The sequence below is a fragment of the Pleurodeles waltl genome, chromosome 4_2, assembly GCF_031143425.1.
Source record: "Pleurodeles waltl isolate 20211129_DDA chromosome 4_2, aPleWal1.hap1.20221129, whole genome shotgun sequence".
Taxonomy (NCBI): domain Eukaryota; kingdom Metazoa; phylum Chordata; class Amphibia; order Caudata; family Salamandridae; genus Pleurodeles; species Pleurodeles waltl.
This window is the reverse complement of record NC_090443.1, coordinates 340,134,797-340,156,819: the sequence shown is the minus strand read 5'-3', so window position 1 is coordinate 340,156,819 and position 22,023 is coordinate 340,134,797. Positions and strand designations below refer to the sequence as shown.

At 41.2% G+C, this 22,023-nt stretch overlaps 1 protein-coding gene across 1 annotated transcript in view; it reads right to left on the bottom strand.

The window, feature by feature from the left end:
- Positions 1-1,839: 1,839 nt before the first annotated feature.
- GCAT (glycine C-acetyltransferase) overlaps positions 1,840-22,023 on the bottom strand; it is a 44,483-nt gene continuing 24,299 nt past the window's right edge. The window contains exons 4-9 of the mRNA XM_069231386.1: positions 21,466-21,612; positions 19,515-19,669; positions 19,048-19,130; positions 11,336-11,507; positions 2,841-2,962; positions 1,840-2,214 (exon numbers count right to left, since the gene is read on the bottom strand). Of these exons, the coding sequence (XP_069087487.1) occupies positions 2,063-2,214; positions 2,841-2,962; positions 11,336-11,507; positions 19,048-19,130; positions 19,515-19,669; positions 21,466-21,612 (831 nt within the window). The 3' untranslated portion in view covers positions 1,840-2,062. The remainder of the gene's footprint in view (positions 2,215-2,840; positions 2,963-11,335; positions 11,508-19,047; positions 19,131-19,514; positions 19,670-21,465; positions 21,613-22,023) is intronic.

Here is a 22,023-nt window from a genome sequence, read left to right as displayed (position 1 = left end):
GATGCGCAAATATGTCTAGCCACGCTAAATGTATGATTGTTAATCACCCCCAACTGGAAGTTATATCAACCTCCCACTTACGCAGACTACTAAAACTGAACAACATCAATCAAACCTGAACAGACACTCGCTTTAAGAAATATTACAATAAAGAAAAACTGCCAAATATGGAACTTTGGTACCCGAACAAACTGGTTATTTTCTTTTTACAATTTTATATTTTTGGATAAAAAGATTGATTTTTAACAATATCAAGATTGCTAAAATAATACTTATTCTATTAAAAAGCCATCAATATTTTTACCTGCAGGGCCCACAGGGTGCTAGAGTGTTGACCTGATGGGGAGCCAAGGAAGAGTCATTCACTATTTTACAGAAGAGGGTGGGGTCACAGAGGACAAGTTTAAAGGGACAGGCCATTGGCAGAGTGCTAAGAGACAAGAAACTGCACACGGTCATCCCAAGGTAACAAGGCCCAATGCTATTGTGAGGCAGCAGTCATTTAGGTCCAACAGTAGCTGTGCCTTGCAAGGATTGCAGACACGTTGGGTGCATGACAGAGACAGCAGAACTTTTCAATCTGCCCTTTCAATCTCAGGATTTTCTTATTTAACATATGCCATTTGACATATAAGATTGCTAGGACCAAAGATGCCTGTCCTCAGCCGCCAATATTCCCCAAATGCTGTTGTCACTCTGTATGTTATGATCTAGGATGCACCTGAAGAGAGAAGAGCACTATCATTCCACACAGTGTCACCAAAGAGAAGCAGGGGATGGTTTTCAAGGGACGTAAAGCACATTTACACCGCTCGGGGGGGGGGGGGCGCACATTCAATTGGAATGGAATGGAATGGATGCTTATGCAATTTTCATGATAACTGTGTCAACCAAAGACAGGCAGCATACTGGAGGGGCTGGAATGGGCCTTATAAGGCAGGATGTTTGGTGAAGAAGTGCATGGTCTGAGAGAGTGGCAATAGTGATAAAATTATTACAGTGTGGTATTTCTTTTGTTAACAGCACACTAGTCACCTGTTCTTTTGCTTCTTGGCTCTTTAAGCTGCCCAGGGAAGACCAATATCTACGTTTGTGGGTACAAGGTAACTACTAAGAAAGGGAAGCAACAGAGTAAGAGGAAACCTGTTGCAGTAGAGAGTAGGGTGGAAAACACCATTTGAGGAGGTGGCGGCCAACAGCTTTAGGAGGGAGGGGGGCGGGAGGGAGGGAAGCACACACACACACTCTTTCACACACAGACACACGCACATCCATTAGCAACACTTATAACATTCAAACATGCACGCACGAAACATTCATTTTAAAAGTTCACACACACTCATTCTTTCACACATGCACGCACATCCATTAACAACACTAATACCATTCAAACATGCACGCACCAAACATTCATTGAGACTGCTGACTCCAACCCACTCTGTGACAAAGTGTCACTGATTGACACTCGCCCTGGGCTCTTCAAGGCTTAAAGTTGAAGCGCCCTGGTCGAAGTCAATGGGTGACGCTTTCCTCGTCACCCAGGGGAGGGCCTCGAGGCACCTTTGCTGAGCCGATGAGGTCACCCCCATAGGAGCGGTGACCTCCTCAGCCCAGCAAAGTTCAGCTCAGGCAGCCAGGAGTCTGTGCAAATTGTGCATGTCTCACTCCTGGCTGGCTGAGCTGAAAATGAAGAGTGTCTGTCAGGCTGACCTTTGTTCAGCCTGACAGACACTCTTCATGAGGGGCAAAACGTGGGGGGGTGTGGTCCATCCGCCCTAAAGGACGGGCTGCGCCTGATGGAGGAGTCTTTAGACGTAAAGAAGACACTTGGCACACGGATACAGCATTTTGCCTTTATTGAGGTATATTGTTGACAAGGTGTAGGTGCATAGGCAGAGCAGGTACATCATCACATGGGGTCTTTGACTCTGAGGCCACTCTTTCCAAAATAACCTTCACTATTTTCGGCATGCTTGTGCCCGCAAGCCTTCTCTCCATTCTGTCAAACATGCCCTCACCTTATCCTAGGGTTCATCTCCATCTTCTACCAGGGATGGTTCTCTCAGGACACCACTCCATGTTTGTGCCCCACCTCCACGAAGGCTGACACGCACTGATCAATATCTTCCTCGCTGTGAGCGGCTGAGATCTGCACGCGAATGCGGGCCTTTCCCTTGGGCACAACAGGGTAACTGAATCCGATCACATAGATTCCTGTGAGATAAAGGCAGAGCGTCAGTCCAAAAAAAGAGTAATGTGCACATGGCTACCAGCCATGCTGTGATTGGCCGCAGAGTATCACTACTGCACCAGGGTCTGCTTTCCCCAGGACCTCAACCAATGTAATACTGCATCTTGCCACTAGGCGGCAATGCTACACTGGTCCATACAAGACTTCAGCCAATTTGTCACTGGCCTTGTGCGTCACTGATACACCAGTTTCAGCACTCTAGGACCTCAGCCAATGACATATTGTGAGGGGACACTGGGAATTAGAATTGCACCGATGCCCGACCCACACAGAAACTCAACTGCACCATTACGGGGATTTATTACCCAAGGGAAAAAACCCTGCTGTCTAAAAATTAACGCTATTGCCTGAAGATGTGGGAGCCGTATAACCCAATAGAAACCTTCACAGTCTAAAGATGAGATATATATGTAATACAAATAATAGACAAATCTGAGCTGCAGCCAGTGGTGTAACAAAAGGGATAGCTCTGCTGTTGCAGAAGGTGAGATCTTTTTAACACAAGAAAGATCTCTGCTGTCCCAGTAAATGTAATCTTAAGGGCAGCTCTAATGTCTGAGCTCTGTCTCATCTGATGTATAGCTCCTACCTCTCTCCAGAAGGTCGTCAGCCATGAGTGATGCCAGTCGCGCATCCCCAAGCATCACTGGGGAGATGGGATGATCGTTACCGCTGATAGTGAACCCCGCTGCTGTCATCTGAGTGCGGAACCTGATGAAAGAACCCGGAAATCAGCCACATCTGTGTGTATGTGCACATAATATTTGATATTATTGCAAGTCACCAAGCAGTTCCTTGGCCAGGTAGATGAACAAGTCTAAAATCAGAGTGTAGTGATGTAACAATGCCTTAGCCACGCACCCCACATGATGTTATGTGATGGTGTATGACACACACAACTGTATACACACACCTATCCTTGGCGGTTACTGTATCTGGTGTGTTGCCTGTTGCACCATCTTATCTTTAATGCATACCTGACACACTTTCAGCCTCTTCTCATCTCTACACGGAGTTCCTTTATAAGTCCACAGGAACTCAGAGGTCACTTACAACATGCCTTTCACATATAGCAGATGGTGGTTTATTCCTTATAATGCATGGTCACACCCCCACCCTTCCCACAAACCACTGAAATTGTCTGTGCCTTTCTATTTCATAGGGAATGGAAAGAATGTCTACAGACATGAAGAATACAAGTAGAGTTTATGGTGTGAAAATAAACACACACCAAACAGCATTTAGTATTAAAAAAATATTAGAATCAGTTTAATACAAGTCAGATTAAAAATTCTTGTAGCTCAGAAAATATGGAGACATACAGAGATTTCCTCTTTCCTGTGATGACCTGTAGTATGGAAAAAGTGAACACATTGCCACACCGCCAATCTGCTGAGCACTCTTCATTTTAGAAAAATAGATTAAAAGAATGAAAAGCCAATTCTAAGTTCACTGTTTAAACTGCAACGATACTCCAGTACCTATCTTTAATCTTGGCTGCTGGCTCTGGCAGTAGGCATTGTGATGTCAGAACTCAACTATAATAACTTATTACAGTTAAGCAGCTGCTTCATTTCTTTATTACAAGTGCCTAGATTTGTCGCAATGCACCTCTAATAAGGACATTAGAGGCAGACGCTTATACGAGAACCAGGCTTCCATGTATAAAAAAAAATAATCTAATTTCAGCAAGGGTAAGAAAGAGCTCCCCTCAGGAGTAAAAAGTCACACTAAAAAACTGAAGGGTTGGGTTGCGGGTGAAGAAATTAAGATAGGAAAGTGGAGTGGGGTCTGGAATATGGCCATAGTGAGAGACAGGAGCAAGTAGAGGCGCTCCAACTAAATATGATGGAAAGAATATTGTGAGATACAAATATTATGTCTTAAATTCTGTGATGCCAAAAATATCATGGGTCAGAATCTTGTAGGCAAGATTACCATTTTCATAAAATATGATTTAATATTGTTAAAAATATCACAGAGGTGTATATTGTTGTATTTTTGTCACTGGGAGCTATAGATGTATGTAATTTATTTTTTAATGTAAAATCTGATATAATAAACAATAATAGTTATCAATGTTAAAAACGTGCAGTAAATATATATATATATATTTTTTAGTAGTGCTGTTAATTTTTATGTCATATACTTTTACTTTTTGGGATCATTAAAATGTTATTCTGGAGTGTATTATTTTAGTGCAATGTCTGCTATAATTTTGTTGGAGTAGTTTATTTTTGAAACTCAAAATTACTGCATTTTCCTCAACGTAAGTTTGAAGTGGGAATAGTAAATCTGATCCTCTGACCCCCGCCCTTCCATGGGTAATACTTTAACATCTGGTTAGGTTTGGAGTTGCAATATTGCATTTGATAACCTGCAAAGTCCAAAACTATCCCCAATGTTGTTACGTTGGGAGTGGGAAGAGTAAATCTGAACTCTTATCCCTCAAAGTCCAATATTTTTGGTGTGGGGAATAGCAAAATTGTCTTACCAAAAAGCCCACATTTTTCCAATGGTGGCATTGTTTTTCCTGGGAATGGAGACTCTGGTATTCATAAATTGTTAGCATTTGTTTGCTTTTCTTACTTTGAACATTTGAAGGAAAATCATTTATAATTTTTTTTATTAATACAGTTTTTGTAAAGTTTTTATATTTCAGTGGTATGTACACTCCCTAAACCTCTTTTAAAATATATTTTTATTGTGCATTATTTTCCAATAATTATAGTTGTTTTATTTTCTAAAAAAATGGATTTGAACATAATTACAACTACACATGAAATGGCTGCAGTGTAAATACATTTTTATTTGTAGCTCTATAGCTCCTTTAAACATGTTGTACATACATTTTTAATTAACATGTATCTTTTCAACACAGCTTACATTTACAATTATGATATATTAGGAAGTATTGAAACAATTGGATTTATATTTGTATCAGTATTTCTTACTAAATATTTATACAGGAAACGTTTGAACATTTAGATTTTGTAACTAAAATGTATTTCTTATTTTATGAAAAATTTATGAATAAAACATGTTTACAATGATTCCAATGGGGTTTTACTCCTTATTTTCATTTTTCTATTTTGTTCGATTCTAATGCTTTCTTTACTGTACTTTGTTTTATACTACAGTTGTAAGTGTATAGGTATGTTGATACGTTTTTTCCTTCACAGGTTTTTATTTTCAGAAATGTGCTGTTTTTAATCTGGATGCCTTATATTTTTTAAAAGAAAACTACTAACCAAAATTATTTTTCACTTTTTCAATCATTTTTCAGTTTTTCTGGATAGTGTTTTTTTTTCTCTAATTTTTTCGGTTTTGAATGGATTACCCTGATAAGTAGACTCTTGATAGAGGTTCTATTTTTCTCTTGTTTATTGCTGCATTTTGTTCTTGGTTGAAGATTTTTCAGGGGATTGTGTTTTTTGGTCATCACTCCACTCACCAGGACTTCAGCAACAAGCTCATCTTATATATTTATGCTATTTGGTGGGCACTTAATATTTTTGATGCAATGTTCATTTATTTGTGTATATATATATATATATATATCATCCAAAATACTTCTTAAAAAAGAAGACAATGTCGCAGCCCCTTACTTGCTACAATCCCAGTATTCTTTATTCAGGCAGATAAGCACCAAGAGAACAAAACTAAACTAAATTCTCCGATGCGTTTCGGGAGACTCTGCTCCCTTGTCTTCTATGGGGAGTTTGTTGGAAAATATCTCTAAGTATGTAGACTATTTTTTGCGTCCCTTTGTGGAGGCCTTACCCTCTTATATCAAGGATACGAGAGACTTTCTACGTATAATCAATGGAATTGGATGGGAAAAGGATTATCTTTTACTAAGTTTAGATGTGAACAGTCTATATACGTGTATCCCTCATGAAAAGGGTATAGAGGCAGTCAGATATTTTCTAAGGGCGAGGTCATTGTCCTACCTTTTGCATACAGAAATGTTATTAGATATGGTGCAGTTGTGTTTGACTTATAATTTTTTTTACTTTTAATGATACCTTATACCGTCAGGACCAGGGGACTGCAATGGGAACCTGTTTTGCCCCCAGCTATGCGGGTTTATACCTTGGCTGGTGGGAAGAGCAGGTTGTCTGGAACATCTCTGGTTTTGAAAACCAAGCAGTCCTGTGGGTGAGGTATATTGACGACATTTTTTGTATCTGGAAAGGAAGCAAAGAATCAGCCTTTAGCTTTGTGGAGAAATTGAATAGTAACAACTTGAACCTTAAGTTCAGTTGTACAATGGATTCAGCTGAATTGGAATTTTTGGACGTAAGAATTTTGGTAGTAAAGGACAAATTGGAATGTGAATTATACAGGAAAAACACGGCGGGTAACAGTCTTCTACATGCTTTGAGCAGTCACCCAAAGAATTTGATTCATAGTATCCCCTATGGGGAACTATTAAGGACTAGAAGAAATTGCAGTTTGGAAACTGAGGTTAAAGTAATGACCAAAAGATTCACCGAAAGAGGTTACTCACTAGCTGTAATAAATGAAGCTGTGCAGAGGGTCAGACAGACCAAAAGGGAGGATCTATTGGTAGAAAATGTAGTAAATATGAAGAAGGAAAACATTAAAATAAGATTTATAACTACATACCATGATAAAGTAAATGAAATTAAAAAAGCATTTGCTAAATTTTGGCCAGCCCTTAAGACTGATGAACATATAGGTGAATTATTGGACGAATACCCGGCTTTTACATTTAGAAGAAGGAGATCTTTGAAATATATACTAAGCCACTGTTTAATATCTAAGAATGAGATAACACAACCCATTCAGGGTTTCTATATTTGTGGTAAATGTAAGGCGTGTAAATTCAGTTCCAATTGTAAGGAGGTAGTATTCCCGGGGACTAACAAAGTGTTTAAAATTAAAAAACATGTTTCATGCACATCAGATTACTGTGTTTATGCTCTTAAATGTCCTTGTAACAAATTTTATATTGGGAGTACCATACATATAGCAAAGAAGCGCATTTTTGAACATTTAAGAGCAATTAAAAATGAGGATAAATCTTATCCTGTGGCGAGACATTTTAAAGAAATCCACAACAAAAATGAAAAGAAGTTACAATTTGTGGTCCTTGATAGGGTTGTATTGAAAACAAGAGGTGGTAATAGAACGTTAGATTTAAGAAAATTAGAATCAAGGCTGATTATTAGCTGCAACACAATGGAACCCATTGGTCTGAATAAGGATGAAGAATTATCGGTGCATTTACATTGACTGATCATGAAATACAAATGTATTTAGAATTATAATTATATGTCGAAGTTCTGCTATTTCTATATTAATTCATTTTTATTTCCTTTTTTTCTTTCCAGATGATGCACATTTAATAAGAAGCAAAAGAGCTATTATATCTTCAGGGTATTGTTGAATTACCCACAGATACATGACTAGAAATAAGATGAGTATCTATATTGAAGTATGAGTATAAGTAATAACTGGTTTACAATATTGTGAAATTATAAGGCATATTTAATATGTGTGTATATATATATATATATACATATGTGTGTATATATATATATACACACATATATATATATATATATATATATATATATATATATATATATATATATAGGTAGAGTGTATCAATTTGGAGTATAAAGAAGAGTGAATAATATGTAGTAACTGTTAGTAAGGTTTACTAATTATTAATCACAATTTTAGTTTTAATTTCATTCTCAATTTTGTTACATTGTTCATTGAAAGATAAAGTGTTAAGATGGCTGCCATTAGTTTTAGATAGTAACTGTAGTCCATTTTTTATGTTTATTATGTTAGTTATAATGGAAAGAGAAAAGGGTTTCAGAATACCTCTGTGATCAAGGGAGCAGAGTCTCCCGAAACGCGTCGGAGAATTTAGTTTAGTTTTGTTCTCTTGGTGCTTATCTGCCTGAATAAAGAATACTGGGATTGTAGCAAGTAAGTGGCTGCGACATTGTCTTTTTTTTTAAGAAGTATTTTGGATGATTTATAGGGGGTCGTGACCCTGTCGCAGCCTGCCGTGCTGGATGCTAACCTACACGAAAACTTTAATTGCTTGCATATGTATATATATATATATATATATATATATATATATATATATATATATATATATATATATGATTTTTTATGGTATTCACATATTTGAGTGATAGAAGAAAAATAGTGTTATTTGCATTGCATATTTATTTTTAAATGTTTATTATAGAACATTTTAATTATCAATTTGAACGATTATCATAATTATTTTTCAAGACTGGGATTTTAAATTTGCATTAATAATTTTACAATAGTTTAATATTTTAAATAAATAGTCATAAAAGTATAAGTGTTCATGTTTTAGGGAGATTAAAAAATACACTAAAAAACAACACACTTTAATGTGAAGTTCTCTCTATTGAGTCTAGATGAGATTGACCTGGGTTGTTAGTAAAGAGTCTTACTTTGCATTTGTTAAGTTGTTGAAGACTGTAGGGATGGAAATCGATACTTGGGTTGGCGTCTGCTGCCTGATCAGTGCAGTCGACCAACCAGAGTATCCTCAGAATAATCAATTAGAGGAGCTTGTTTTGTTTCATGTTGTTGGTAATAAAGGAATTCAGTGACCATATCATAATGTTTACTGACCTCAGTCACATGGACATGTGGTGAAAGTATTCGCTTTTTTTTAATTTCATGTTCAAATTCTAGGTTAGTTGTATACTCTATAGTAATAAGATTGTTTTGTAGTTGCCTTTGTATGCTCTGTTTAATGTGACCGTAGCACCCCTGAATTGCAGTGTGTAGGAAGATTCCAATTATGGTCAAAATCACTTCCTTTTTAAAATCTACGATTACGTTTCCTGGGCATCAATTGTTAGTTTGTTGTTTTATACAGGTTAGCATCTCATTCTAGGTTGCACTTTGTTGGGTAAGAATGCATACACTAATGGGATGTTTGCATTTTGATGTAGACTATGTACTATGTATATTTGACTAAATGATGCAGGGCACAGCTTAAAAGTGCCTTCCATCATCCACGGGTTACACTGCATTAAGGTTAGTAAATTGTTGTTAGCATAAATGATATTTCTTATATCACTATTGAAGTTGTCATACAGTACAAAGTTCTGTTTTTATGTGATTAGTGAGGGGGGGTTGTCTACATACTCATATTGTTTAGGTAATACTAGTATTTCCCTGACTGCGGTATGTGTTCTGGCAATTAACTTTTCTGTGTTGACTTGGAGGGATTTGGGCGGTTTGTTTAGGAATGTTTTGTATAATATTTTAAGTATCATTCTTGTTGCCTCCTGTGAGCTTACACTGGCCTCTTCATATCCTGTAAAATATTACTTCTAGTTCAGTAATATTAGGGGGGAAGGTTATGTTCCCCAACACTTTCAACTATTCCATTTTGAGTGGTAACCCGGTCTTAGCATGCATCTGAATAATATTTAGATCACTCCAGTGGGTTTTCTTACTGGTAGTGCTATCCTTACTTGAAGCATATCCCCTTTAATTTAATAGCAGCTTCCTTTTTTGGGATTTGATATATTTTCCGGTGTCTGACATTTTATCTGAGGGTTTTATAGTACAGAAAAATATTTTTTTAAATACACAATATGTGATGGTATATTTTTTAACATTTTTACATTGCAGATGGACATTTTAGCTCATGTTCTGGATATTGTTTTTACTTCATTTTAGTTTTAGAGCTTTGCAGGCCTTTTTTTGGCACTGTTTTCTTATCAGAAGAAGAAAAGCATGAGTTGTGCTAGTTTATTTTTTAATGTAAAATTTAGATAGCAATTTGTTTTACTATATAGTTTTAATTTGTGAACGCATTATTTTTAATTTAGTTTTACTCCTGTGCTTTGGTTACAATATTTACTTTCATGGATCTTTTTTGTATATTTAGTCATTTGGTGTCTGTCTGTGTTTTCTCTTCCTTTTAGCTTTTTTTTATTTATTTTTTTAATTCTTGAAGAGGAAGAGCCTGTAATTGTCTGGGATTGATGTAATGTTTCATTTGCTTTAATGTGTAGGGGATATTTGTTATTTCTCTATTTTTGCTTAAACTCTTTTTTTTTTTTTACTTACTTTGTCTGCAATATTTTTGCCATCAATATTTGTGCCTTTACCTTTTAGGTATAGGGTTATGATATTTATGTTTCCTTTTTTTTTTTTGGCAAGGTGTATGCCAATATTGTTTTTCTTGATATAGCTTTGTAGAATCACAGGTAGACTCAGGAGGAAAGGGTCACAAAATGTGACCGGAGAGCAAGGCTAAGCAATAAGAAGATGCCATATCATGCTTGGAGGGGCGTACAGTAAACATATTTTCTCATGGTAAGAGTAGCAAATGCACCAACAATCATACAATATAATGACTGGGACAGAGAAAGGGGCATTTAAAAAGAGAAGGCTGAAAGCTGGATACCATGTATTAGGCCAGTTCTTTGGAAATTGCACAACTCAAGGGCAGTTAAACAACCCTTCAAGTACTGTTGCTGTCCGTGAAAATGCAGCAATCAAACACTACAGTGTTCTCACTACTTTGTCAACGGTCTCCTAGTAAGGTTTTTGACATTCAGGGAACTGACCTAGTGCAGGCAGCACGCGTATCACTGACTTTAGATTGCCTAGTGTTACCCTTTTTATAAAAGGGAATACAATGTTTACTGAATTAAACAAACATACACAGAAGCATTAAGACATTCTGTGGCACATAGCTCACTTGGTGTTCTTGCAGCAAATACAGTTCTACATCTTCCATGCTCAGCAAAAGGATGTGTTGTGGTGCATGCTCACTAGAAACCAGGGTCACAATTTATCAAACAGTTAAAATGTCAAGCAGGTTTTCATTGGGACACTGTGCTAAGGATTTAAACCTACACAAACAACCAGTATGTAAAGAGTATGTAGACAACGGTTGTATCGGGTGGGCATGAAGGCCATTGTTTTATTTAAGGAGCAACGTCAGACCCACACAATCACTCAGAGGAGGCAGCCGGATGAGAACCCAACTGAGCTACTGCAGAAACACTGTGGTGCTGGCCCTATACCTACCGCTGAGTTTTTGCAGCAACAGATTGGGCGATCACATTGCTCTCCATAAGGAGGTCCAGGGCTTTTGAGGCGCTGCCCACCACTGAAGGTGGCAGAGTGTTGGAGAAGAGGTAGGGCCTGGACCGCTGGCGCAGGAGGGAGATCAGCTCCTTTGGTCCTGTAGTGTATCCTCCTAAATATGCGAGAAGACAAAAAGAGGACTCATGAGACCAGTATGTAAAGCACAGTCAAAAATAAACTTGCACCTTTGACACCCCCCGGGCTTTCTCCAGCAGTGGATCTTTCATAGATTTACATGCTTGAATCACCCCTGTAGAAAGGATGGGACTCCCCAGTACTTTTAAAGCAGCAATCAACAGTGTTAAATTGGAAGTAGGACAAACAGTGTTTGCTTAGTAGCACCCCATTTGAAACAACCCTACTTCATTCAATGAGGTGGCACTACTGAGCTCTTTACTTCCACTAAAGGCCACCATAGCTAAGTTTTGGACCGCACATCATATGTAAAGGAGTCCCCTTAAAGAGCTCTGTTGTGAATTGAAAATGGCTACGCTTCTCAGGATTTTGACCAGGATGTAGTTACATATTAGAATTACAGCAGTCCTGCTGAGAAGTGTAGCTACTGCTCCATTAACAGCAGAGCATCCATACAGTGAGAGCAGATACGCCTCATTACAGATATGACATTTAGGGGCACAGCCTATGGAGATGCTGTGGGAATATGGCCTCTTGGAGCCCCAGCACAACTCTAAAGTCTAGAGCCCACTGGAGCAAATGAAGCTATGAGCAGGTGAAAGGTAACCATCCAGTGTGTGGGAAGAACATATTCTTGGGCATGCAACTGGAGAGTTTTTGATGAGAAGACTAACATACCAATATTTGAAGGTCTGAGATTACCCCAGCGTTGTGAGGAAAACAAAGATGTCTTCAAGTCATGGTCCACATAAATGAGTATGAACCAGACAGGACCACAGATGAACCAGATCAGGAGGGGGAGAGAACATAGGCATACACAGGAGTGCGGGTGGACAATTTGCCCGGTTTTGCTGTGTCTGCCAGGCCAGCTGGGACTTGTGGTGCATAAGTCTAATGGGGAGTAGGCCCCTGCAGAGCTTTATGCCCTCATGGTGTAACTGCTGAGAATGTGCACATCTGATGATGTCCATATGCCAGTCTCGTTATTTACATCTGTGCTAGCAAGTGTAAGCAGGGTCTCTTGAGGCAGGTGTTTCGGACGGAGCCTACTGTGGTTTTACTTGATGGAGGAGGAAAGTTATAACAGTGACCTTCATTATTGTGCGCTGTAAATATTCAAATAATAATTTACTTTTAGTCCCAGGCTGAGCCTCTTGAGGACAAGGTGCGAATGGCAAATATTCGACCCCAGAGGCCTATAAAACCCAGAAATGCAGAGTTCCTTACCTCAGTGATACTGAAATTCCTATAGGAAAAGCTTCTCCATTGGACTCTTCTTTCAAGATTGTCGCTTGAAAAACCTACAGGCTGAAAGCCAAAAGAACGAAGGGAACACCAGGGCTCGGGTAACCCTCACTGTGAGTTTGGTGCTCCCTCAGGGAGACCTATCAGAGGTCACCAACCGAAATGAAGAATCAGTTGGCGGTGAGAATAATCTGATGTTCCCTGACTACAGCCATTCCACATTAAACAGGAGGCGAGATGGACAACAAATTTAATCAGTTTGATTGTTCCACAAAGCCTCCTCCAAACACAGACCACTCTGAAACTTATGGTTGAACACAAGGGGCATCAACATGTGTTTATTCTGGTGGTCACAACTAAGGCCATTTTTAGGACACAGGAGAGTGGCCCTGGTTGCAACAAAAGGGGAGATTTCATGAGAAGGGGATTGATATTCGGTTTGATTATTGAATAGAGCAAGGCATGCAGCAAACAGTACGTTTGCAACCGTCAGAATATTGGTTACTTTGTGCTAATAGCGCACAGTCAAACGGTCCCTTTCTACCCATAGGAGAGAGTAGGACTGAAAGAATACATCCGTGAGACAAGAACATCAATAATACAGACTCCCCTTCCATCCCTTTCAAGCTTCCTATGTTACTGAAACAGGCACAAGAATTGTAACGGTGCTTCCCCCCCCCCCCCCCCACGTATTCAACGAATTCATTTTTTGTTGTTTAATACCCTGAATAAAAAAATGGCTGTAAATACAAAGATTAATTCAAGCATTTCACTCGTTCTTTTTATTTTTGTTGGTCTCAGTGCAACGCAGTAATTGCAAAAATGAATGCACAGACGTGAGTCACGTGCCAACTGTGCCACTGGAACTAAGCTGCGCCCTACTAAGAAGGCCTATATCGCTTGAGGCGGAGGGGGGCAGGGGGTGGTTGTGTTTCGGAGGGACTTGACCTGGCTTTTCAGGCTGGACTGTTTCTATTGTACTGTCGGAGGTGGCACTGTGGGCAGAAAAAAAAAAAGTGACGGACACAGACGCGACCCCAAGTAATTACCAGTGGCTGGGATTAATTCAAGCATTCCACCATCGCGTTTTTATTTTTCTCAGTAAAAGGAAAGTGCGGTAAGGCCTTCTGAGAATTGCGGGTGCATCTCTAGTGCAGAAGCCAGCACCTTCTGGCGGGTTTCCGTAAACCTGCAGGGAGTGTCAGGGGTGAGACGTCCCACCGCAGCGCGTGATGTCGCATTAAAGAACAGCTTTGTAAGCCTGCGGGCGGTTGTTCCTTCATGTAGAACTGTCCTGCAGAGCGCCTGCACAGTTCAGTTGAAGAACTAGCGGTCATGCAGGCGAGTGCGAAACCGTTTCCTAATAAGTAGGACTACCCTGGTGGGAAATGTTGGTATTGTGTAATTACAGGCATGGCCTACCCTCCAGAGACGTGGCTGGGCTGCCTCGCTGTCAGTATTGTACTTCTAATAATAGGTGCATGTAATAAGCCTTTAAAGGCAACAAGCAGCCTTGCTGGTCTGCTGAGGACTGCGCTGTAGCAGCTCTTCTGGGAAACGGAAGTGTAAGGGCTGATGATGAGTCAGACGGAACAGTATCCACAGGCGGCTACCGCCTGCCTGATCACGAGGGCCAAGGTGTCCCCTCACCCGCATGTACTGGGAGCAGGCCCATCACTCAAGAGTCTCCAGAGTTTGAAAACCAAAAGCAACGACATTCCACAAATATACCAGAAGGAATACAATTGTGCATCCACTCGGGGGCGCGGAATGACGATTGACAGCGCTCACCATATGAAAAAACACAGGCAATGAGACACCAAGGCAGTTAAAATGAAACCTTTGCCACACTGTCATGTGATATAATTTGTCTTCTGATAACAGCGGCTAAAAATAATAATAAAGTAATGCACCGGAACACACGAAAACTTGGCCTCCTTCTGTGTTAGGTTGAAAACCGGGCTATGAGCTAGATGTACTGAAATGTACAGGGAGGGATGGTGAAGTATAGGGACTGAACCGCAAAACCGGGACGCCTAGTCACCCTGCAGTGGCCCCATTCTACCAGCTGGAAAACCCATCCGGTAGAATGGCATGCGGGTCGGGGAGGGGCTGCAGGCACAAGCGTATCCTACGCGTTGCCCGATCCCTTCATACTTCATGGGGGGGCATTAAACGCTCCCCTCTTGCGAACCCACAACCTGCCTCTCCGACAATCCCTTCACCCCTAGCTTCGCACAGGCTCCCCTGCATACAACAAGAGGTAAAGGGGAGTTGTATTCTCACTGGAATGCAGAATCCGCACGTTAAGAGGGACCGGTAATTCCGTGTCTGCATGTTACTCCCCATTTCGGGGACCAAATCTCCTATTTGCACACTGCTAGTGTTTAATTACCGGCCAAAATCAGAAAGATCAGCTGTGATCTCAACCCCTGAAGATCACGGTGCACCCACAGCTGTTTGCAGTGGACACATTAACCCACCAAACTATTGCACCATAGCTGAAACTCGCATTGTGAAACCTAAACAGAACTGGTCAGAACGATCCCACCCAATTAGCCCACAAGGTCAGGGTTGTCAATATGCCTGTGCTTCACGAAACAACAACAGAACTGGGGAAGTGTAGGTCAAATGTACGGTGTACCTGGCTTGTGAACGTTTGAAAAATCACTTTACCCCCAACACTTCCACCTCTCCCGACTTTGGGCGATTCCATCTCAGTAACCACCAGCTCCACAAAGCAGATACTGCGCTACTTGAAATCTAAAGAGAAATCAGAATTAGAGGGCAAATTGCGTGGCTGAGAATCCTCTGACCTAACCAGTGTCTTCTTGAGGATTCTTCCCCTCCTTTGTAAGCAGCGCCTCTTCTGCTTTGTTGGTGACCACCCGTTGTCTTCTGTCCTCTCCTGCTCCTCCCACTGTGGTCCTCCTCACATTTTACATCGCCCCTTTTTTGGTACTTTTGTGACCCCAGTAGTGTCTATTCATCCATGCTGCTTGATCACTCCCCTCCCGCCTTTTGTGGCTAGCCCTTGTGTGGCTTCGAGATGAGGAACCCAATGACACGCCTTCCTTCTGCAGCCTTGGAGCGAGCGGCGCTTACATGTGACTGGTCGCTAGCATCATGAATGGGGCCCTTAAGATGGCCTCCTTCCCCCAAACAGTGTGGCATTACAACATGATGATCAGAAGACCTTAACTTAACATTTCTGCCATTTCTAAGGATATCCCATGCTCCTGGTATCATCCGATGAACAGGTTCACTGTTAATTTACAGTAGCAACTCCATGACCGGCCCAGAACGGCATAGGATCAGAGACGCTTACCCTGGACCCAGGACATATCTCACAACAGGAAATAAGAGGAGCAGTGCACTTCACCGCCTGCTTTGAGGAAACACAGAGTTTATACAATCTCCATAGGGAAAGGGACTAGTTATGCACTGCAAGCTTCTAACAACGTATCACCTTGTTATTATGGATTCTAAAACAAGGCGTACTGTCTAAACTGTAACTACCTCAATGTGTTAGCCCAGTATGTTGAATTCCTTCACCCATGCCATACCTTTGGGTGGACAGTCCAGGAAATTAAGTAGCTTAAACACATTTAACTAACAAGTTGCTTAGGAATGGCGTAACCAAGTACCTTCTTTTTAAAATTACTCCTGGGTGGACAAACCCAAGAATAACTCTATAAACCGCACAAGGGGAGATGTCTCTAAAAAGCACTGACCTCCCACAATTGGATCTCAATCATTCCGCACAAAACATTCAGCACTCTTGCTCTGTACTGAAATCCATGAAACAAAAATGTGTTTCTAGTCTTTTTCCACCAGCAGCACCAAGACTCTGAAATAACATTCCACCACAGCTCAGAAAAAGCGTGTCAGAAAAAAAAAAATGGCAATGCTCACAAGCGCATTTTCAGAAAAAAAAAAAAAAAATAACAAAATGCGAACCACATTTAGCATAATGGTAAGGGATTTTCTACAATCTACTTATATGTTCCAGGCCTGCATGCTCACAGGATGTCAATCATTTCATACATCAGAACGATCATTTACAACCCGTCATAAATACACTACAATAATTGCATCTATTGCATCTTTCGCCCACAGGTTCTTGGCTCCTGGCTATTCTCTGTGTAGTATGAATCAAAAATTGCACACACGATTCCAAAAAAAGAGAGAGTTCCTTTTAGACCGATAGGCTCTGCATACCAAGGAAAAGATTGTTCTTTTGAAGCACGAGCCCTCACTCACCTACCGGTGACATGCTTCATCATAGGGCTGTGCTTCTCGTCAGGCTGGCGCTGCAATGCCTGACGGGCCCCACGTGGGGGCTCTTTGCCGGAGATCTTTAGGAAGAAAATGCACAACCGGTCAAAAGAATTCGAGGATTGGTATAATAATGGTTAAAAATGCCTAGAGGTAGGGTATGATCATAGATTTAATTCAATGTTAGTACCTCTGGCAAGATTAAAAACAATAAATAGGGATATAGTAAAATAATGTCTACACTCCCCATAAAAAAAGAATTTCCTATTACAGCTACTAACTCTCACATTGGGGAGTAGTAAACATGAAACAAGTACACACAGGACCCCCTGTGTTACTCTACATCATAGGTCAACATGTTTCTCGCTAATTTATGGTCAATAAATGATCTTATGCGATTCGTCAGGACCTTAAAGACGTACCTAATCCTTTAAATACTTGGACATCCCATATTAGGGAGAACAAAGCCCACAAAAACTGGGAACTTCGATGAAAGTAGGTCACCCGGATAGGTTGGCTCCACTGACAAATCAAAGTGGATTGCTTCAATTAGATGCTCTCCCCGATGAGGCCCTACATTAAATTTTTTGTGGGCTTTGTTCTCCCTAATATGGGATGTCCAAGTATTTAAAGGATTAGGTACGTCTTTAAGGTCCTGACGAATCGCGTAAGATCATTTATTGACTATAAATTAGCGAGAAACATGTTGACCTATGATGTAGAGTAACACAGGGGGTCCTGTGTGTACTTGTTTCATGTTTACTACTCCCCAATGTGAGAGTTAGTAGCTGTAACAGGAAATTCTTTTTTTATGGGGAGTGTAGACATTATTTTACTATATCCCTATTTATTGTTTTTAATCTTGCCAGAGGTACTAACATTGAATTAAATCTATGATCATACCCTACCTCTAGGCATTTTTAACCATTATCATACCAATCCTCGAATTCTTTTGACCGGTTGTGCATTTTCTTCCTAAAGATCTCCGGCAAAGAGCCCCCACGTGGGGCCCGTCAGGCATTGCAGCGCCAGCCCGACGAGAAGCACAGCCCTATGATGAAGCATGTCACCGGTAGGTGAGTGAGGGCTCGTGCTTCAAAAGAACAATCTTTTCCTTGGTATGCAGAACCTATCGGTCTAAAAGGAACTCTCTCTTTTTTTGGAATCGTGTGTGCAATTTTTGATTCATACTGTACTGGGAGCTTCACACACGGGACCAGGAGTCCTGTCTCCAAACATACCATTTTTTGGCCCCTTCTCTTGTTGTTTTTTTATATTCTCTGTGTAAACATGAAAACGCACGATTCTACAAGAAAAACACCAACATGGGCATTAAAGAGAACAACCACTACATTCAAGAACTGTCTAAAATTACAAAGCCCACTGACAACTGTAATTATTAGGCAATCAGCGTGTTCAGGTACTGCCTAGAATTGTAGAGTGCTTTTATGTCGGCAATGACGTGTTTTGCATCAGTATATAACATCCCTAATAAACAAAATGGTTGGCCATGCACACATTTTTTTTCACTCCAACCTACATATCAGACTCTCTGAGAAAACTTTAGCATAAATGTGGCACGCCTACGTTTGCTCAACATTATCTCCAAGCCTTATGTTTGAACCAACAAGGCTGCCCAAGAAAACAACTCACCTGGCCTTGTACAACAGGGCACCTCTTTGGAACGAAATCCGAGTCAAAGTCCACCGGATCATGCATCCATACAGATTGTACACTACAAATATCACTAACAGGACAGGACACACCTTGTTATTTCCATTCAACAACATAAATCGTTACTACACAACATATTGGACAGACAGGTCTGCGCTCAGCAACCTCATGGACTCAAAAACCACCTTGTCTGCAGTCAATGAGATCCCAGAACCATAAAGCAAGTCCAGAATCTGAAAGCGATACGAGACCATATCAACAGTAGAAATTAGCACTATAGATAGTTATAACAGAAGATGTGGTGGTTGAGATCCCCTGACCTGCAGCTCCACCGAGTGCCTTTCCGAGAGTTGAGTTCACAATGGCAACCCGATCCATCACCCCAAGAAGTTCATCAGTTCCCCTAGAAAGGAAAGAGACGAGAATAAGAGATAAAACTGAGCTCAGTGCCTTAACCGTTGCACATTACCTGGTGGATGTGAGTTGAGGAGGCTACAACTGTGGTTTTCAAAAGAACTGCAGATCATACTTTTGACCAATCGAAAATTATTGCACCATATTGCAATATAGGGAACTGGAGCTCAGCGCTTCCACCTACATTTAATACTGGGACTGGACGAATCGATCTTAAGAGGGCTCTGTACCCCCCCAACCCCACCTGACGTTAATGCCAGGACTGACCTAGTTTCACCCTGTGACCACCTACCTACCCACCTTTAATAGCAGGACAGAACTGACCAGTACTACTGACTGGAGTACTGTTTAAGCAGAGTAGTTGCTCTCGTACCTCCCATTGGGTCCCATGAAGCCTGTGGCATGGCATTCGTCGATGAACACCAATGCCTGGTACCGCTCAGCCAGGTCACAGATCTCCCGCAACGGGGCAATGTCACCATCCATTGAGAAGACACCATCGGTAGCAATTAGTCGGAGCCGGTGCTTCTAGAAACAAAAGGCACAGGGAAACAGTGTAAGGAGAAATTTCAGTTTACCACAACCCACAATACTTCGGATTGTTTGCCGTTTTTTGCACAGTATTTTTAAAAAGAACTATATTTGACCTATCTTCATGGAAGAACAAAATGGCACCCTTCGTCCTTTCAGCGTCTCCATGTTCAAATCAGGAGATGGTCCAAGGTAGCTACCACTACAGTGAGCTTTTGATTGGGGAAGGGCCGACCCTTCACCTGTGACTGGCCGTGCCTCAACCAATAAGGAGACTTTTAAAACATCTGGCTATCAGAAATCACTATCATGTATAGACTGAGCGGGGAGTCTTCGCAGTCAAATTGCATTAGGGAAGCAAAGCTTTGGAAGTGTGTGCCTGTATTTTAATTCCAACAAAGCAAAAATGAGTATCAACCAATAAACCAATTACCATGAGTACAGAGGCAAGACCTGTTTTTCCCCACTATCAGTAGTAATGTACCAACTTAGCTATAAGCACAAATAATTGATGCAAACACGCTTCAGGAAAAATAAAATGTGTACTAGGTTGTGGATGGCATTTAGCATCAGGTGCAACACAGTATCTGCCAATACAAACAGAAGAGTATAGCTCTCTTCAGAGGCCCCTTGGATCCCCTCTGTCCACCACTGCATTCCACTACCTGGGCCTCCTTCAGTTTCTTCACCATGGCCCAGATATCATCTTGCGCTCTTAAGCACAGGTGCTTTCTATACCTGGGCCTCCTTGAGTTCTTCCCCAGGTTCCCCTAGGTGTTCATGGTTCGCTGCACTCTAGTATCGGGGCACTTTTCAGATTCTCTTTAAGATCCTCAAACCCCCGATCCACACTCCACAATCCATACCTGGCCAATCTTTGTGCCTTCCCCATGTCACCCAGGTACATCCTGACACCCACATACATAGATAGGTCAGCCCATGTAGCTGGGCATCCTTCAGTTTCTCCTCCATAACACAAGATGGGCATGGGCCTCACACAAACATATCCAGGCACACTTTAGTTTCGCCTCTAGAGACCACAGCACTCTGTACCTGGTTGCCCTTCACTTTCTCCTCCAGGTCCCTTGGGCACTCGCCTAAGACAAACCCAACTTCTACATCTGACAGTCTTTTAATTTCTCATCACGGCTCCCAAGTGAACCACCAGCACCAAGATCGGAGTCTTTTTCGATGCCTCCTCCATGCCCACATCCTCTAATAGTCTTGTACCTGTGAATACTAATGTTTGTCCTCCATATCCCAGGGTCCCCAGGTGTCCTGAGCAACCATTCCACCCTGGATAAAGGCGTTTTTCCAGTTTTACCTCTAGGACTCTCTGGGACTGCAGGTGCTATCCTGCACACTCAATACCTAGATGTTCTTCAGTTTCTCCTCTGTTCCCGGAAGTCCTTCGGTACACCTGTACATCAGAATCCTCCATGCATCCAGGTAACTCAGATTCCTGCTACCTAGAGTTTCAACAACCCCTCCTCCAGGGCCTGAACGCCCTCCAGTACACTAATTCCTGGACGGCCTACAGTTTCTCACTCAGGTCAAAAAATGATCCTGCACCCACTTACCTGGAGACCCTTCAGTTAGTCCTCCGAAGCCCCTAATACCCCCTTTCCTGGCACCCTTCAGTGTTTACTCTAGGTTTTTATATCATCCTCAATTCAAGAACCCAATACGTGGGACTCCTTCAGTTTCTAATCCAGGATCCCAAATGTTCTCAGCATCCCATACATGGACCTCCTGTAGTTTCTTTGTCAGCCCCCACCACAATCCTCAAATACCTGGGCATCTTTCAGCTTCTCCTCCAGGTCGCCCATGTCCATGTGCTTGTAGCGATATTTGTTGGCCTTGCATAGTCTGATCCCATCGATGATGGATGCATGGTTCAACTCATCGGACAACACAGCATCCTCTGGAGTCAACAAGGCCTGCGGAAAAAAGAAAGAAAAAAAAAGAGTGAGCACTTTAGGATTCAAGAGGGCATGACTTTTGGAAGTCTATATGAGTAAAAAGTACTGACAATAGCTGGCTTCAAACGAGAATGCATCAGGCAAAGAATGAAGACTGCAGTTAGATTTGAACTATAAGAGTGCAAATGGAAGCTGTCTTTGAAAGCGAAGGTAACAATACAATAATGCAGACAGCAGTTACCTTGGACATAACGCAGTAAAGTAAGGATAGGAGTGCAGAAAGCAGCTGGTTGAGAAAGGAACAGATAAAGAGTACAGATGAAAGCTGGCTCAGAGAGAGTAAATACAAATGGGACAAAGAGCATCTGCTGGAGTACTGTGCAGTGCACGTTTGGAACAGTTTGTTTTAAAAAGACTTCTGAAATATTT